General features: G+C 31.5%; 1 protein-coding gene across 1 annotated transcript; it reads right to left on the minus strand.

The window, feature by feature from the left end:
* Positions 1-905: 905 nt before the first annotated feature.
* LOC124944040 (josephin-like protein) lies at positions 906-1,976 on the minus strand. The gene is made up of 2 exons (XM_047484497.1): positions 1,807-1,976; positions 906-1,592 (listed from the first exon to the last, which is right to left on the minus strand). Exons 1-2 carry the CDS (start codon positions 1,906-1,908, stop codon positions 1,119-1,121), a joined length of 576 nt encoding a protein of 191 aa, XP_047340453.1. The 5' UTR covers positions 1,909-1,976; the 3' UTR covers positions 906-1,118.
* Positions 1,977-2,774: the final 798 nt, after the last annotated feature.

Consider the following 2,774-nt stretch of genomic DNA (forward strand, 5'->3'; position numbering starts at 1 on the left):
TTTTGATAGTACGTACGTTTAAATGAACTTTTATTAGTACATACGTCTAAGTGAGTTTTTTTCCTTATTTTAAAGTATTACTCCATTTTGATTTATTTTCTATTTATTTTTCTATTTTCAAGGAAATATGAAGGGCTCCATGGGCTTTTGAATAAGGTGAGCCCAATATTTTCTGATTGAGATACTTTGCCTCATGATGAAATGATGACATTGAGATTCCAAATCTCTATGGGCTTCAATCTCTTGAAAGAAAGAGATTAACTTATGAGGGAAATGCTAGACTTTGAGAGTTTATCATGTTATATAGGGTATAAAATCCTAAACACATTATTCAATTAATTTTCAAACATTTAAATATAGGTTTTTCTAAGATGGTTTGAATCAAGAAAACAAGCTTAATCTTTTTAAAGATAAAAAATAAAATTTGGGTGAGGTCCTCGTGATATATGTTGGGCTATTTCTAATTCTAAGGCCTCAATCACTCAAATATTCTAATTTTGGGCACCAATATATGTTGAACTCAACGCAATTTGATTGGTTCTGTCTCGCTATAAATGATTGACTTCATTGTATTCTTAACTCTCTCCTCGTCACAAAACATATTTCGGGGCCTAATTTGGTCAAGATACGAGTAAGATATCAGTTGTCAAAGAAATTGGAAATGATGCTCAAAAATACGATAATATTATTTTTATTTAAAATATTTATATATAAATAATATTTTGTTTATATATATTTACCCATAACATAGTATTTGTCTCTTTACTCATAAGTTTACATAAATTTGTCTCTCAATCGAGAAGTTAAATAAATTTCTTAAAAATTACAATTTGTCCAAGTTGTTTTAGTTTTCAAAAGATAATTTTCAAAATGTAAATAAACACAAACAACCGAGAACTACAATACAATGCGCCATCAATTACTAGCCAACTGATTCATAGAAGTCATTCCCAAAAAAATCTATGTCTGTAAAAGTACCAAAGATCTAGTTCATAACATCTATCTATTAATCTGTACACTAAAAATCATTTACAACTTCTCTAATTATTGGTCATGATCACACACACACATACCTATCCATCCACAAAAGAAGAAGCAAGAATGAAGAAAGAATTCGATCAGTTGAGAATGAGAAGAACTTGTGATTGGGCAGCCATGGTGGAATCCAAGAACTTCCTTACTTCTACATCATTCCTAAACTTGTACGGTCTAGAAAGTTCACTATCGAGATTATACCAAAACCCGTGAATCTTTCTTAATGCAACCCAATGCCTACCTTTCAAAAGCCCACAAAATTTCTTGACAACAATATTAAGAACAATACCATTTAATTTGCCTTCTGGGTCGTCAAGATCAATTGAAGATGCTTTCTTCCTTTGATCATGCCAGGCTACTTTCTTCCCTCTACCTTCCATTGCAGTAATTAGAACATTTACGTCATAATTCCCACTTGTCGGATTGTAGTAATCATGCCTTTGAAAGAATGAAAATACCCATTTACATATTCCTGGTTTTGAATCTTTGTTTGGATCATTGAGGATCAGCCTATCGGCTATAGCATTCAGTTGTTCTCTAGTGAATGCATTACTTTCCTGAATCCAAATGTAATCAATCCATCATAAACACAAAGAAGAATACCAAGAAAGAAAGAAAGAAAGAAATCCCTAGAATTGGAGATTCTTTGGGTCAAATATAAAAATCCAAGATTATTCCAATGAACCCATAATGGAGAGAAGCATAGGACATGAATTTGATTGATGGGAAAGAAAATCAAGATGAAAAGAGAGACAGGGAGAAGAAATTGACCTGGAATAGATTGTTAAGGGAATGTAACAAGCAGAACTGCAATCTCTGTTTCTCATGGTAGATTTCCTTCCTTTCAATCCCTTCAATGGTTCTTGTTTCCATTTCAACTTGGTTTGGTTTTTCCAAGTTCTTCTTTGGAAAATCCAACTCAAATTTGGATATACAATAATCGCAACACACAGAGACAAAGAGAGAGAACCCACCTTACTGCGTGCCAGGTCGGTGTTAATGCTGAACACGATGCTAGTAAATACAGATTGTTTTAGTCATCAAATCTTGTAAAGATTTCATATTACACCTCAAACTTATAAAAAATATCAAAACAACTTTTGCAGTTTACTTTTGGGTGTAAAATATAATTTGAGAGGCATAACTCTCTGTTTTCTGCTTGGAAACGATAGGTTTATAATTTTGAATCGATTCAGTGTATAGTATAAAACAGGGAAATTTGAGCAGATGACTGTAAGAAGGGTAAAAGGTGGAAAGTGCAGAGATTAAAAAAAATAAAAGCGTTGGTGAACCTTTTTACTGTTTTTGGACGAAAATGTTCCAGTTGCGTCACGCAACCTTGCGTGACGCAATTTTTTATTTTTTTATTTTTCAAAAAATTTTAATTATTATTTTTTTTGGACGAAAATGCCCCAATTGCGTCACGCAACCGCGAGACGAAAAAAAATTTTAAAAAAAAAAAAATTCCGGTTACGCAAGGGTATAATTGTCATTAAAAAAAAAGAGTCACCAGCGCTATTTAATTTATGCCCCGCACTATCGACTATTAAGCCTATCGACTATTAAGCCTATAAGTGGGGTCATTTCCTCAAATTTCCCTATAAAACGAGAGTTGTCTTTAAATAAATTAAATTAAATAAATTTTACAATTTAAGATATTTAAGATTTTAGGTAATTTTAAATAATTTCAATTTATGATTTTATATAATTATATAAGAAAATAAATGAACTTATATTTA

Source organism: Impatiens glandulifera, chromosome 6 (assembly GCF_907164915.1).
Source record: "Impatiens glandulifera chromosome 6, dImpGla2.1, whole genome shotgun sequence".
Classification (NCBI taxonomy): domain Eukaryota; kingdom Viridiplantae; phylum Streptophyta; class Magnoliopsida; order Ericales; family Balsaminaceae; genus Impatiens; species Impatiens glandulifera.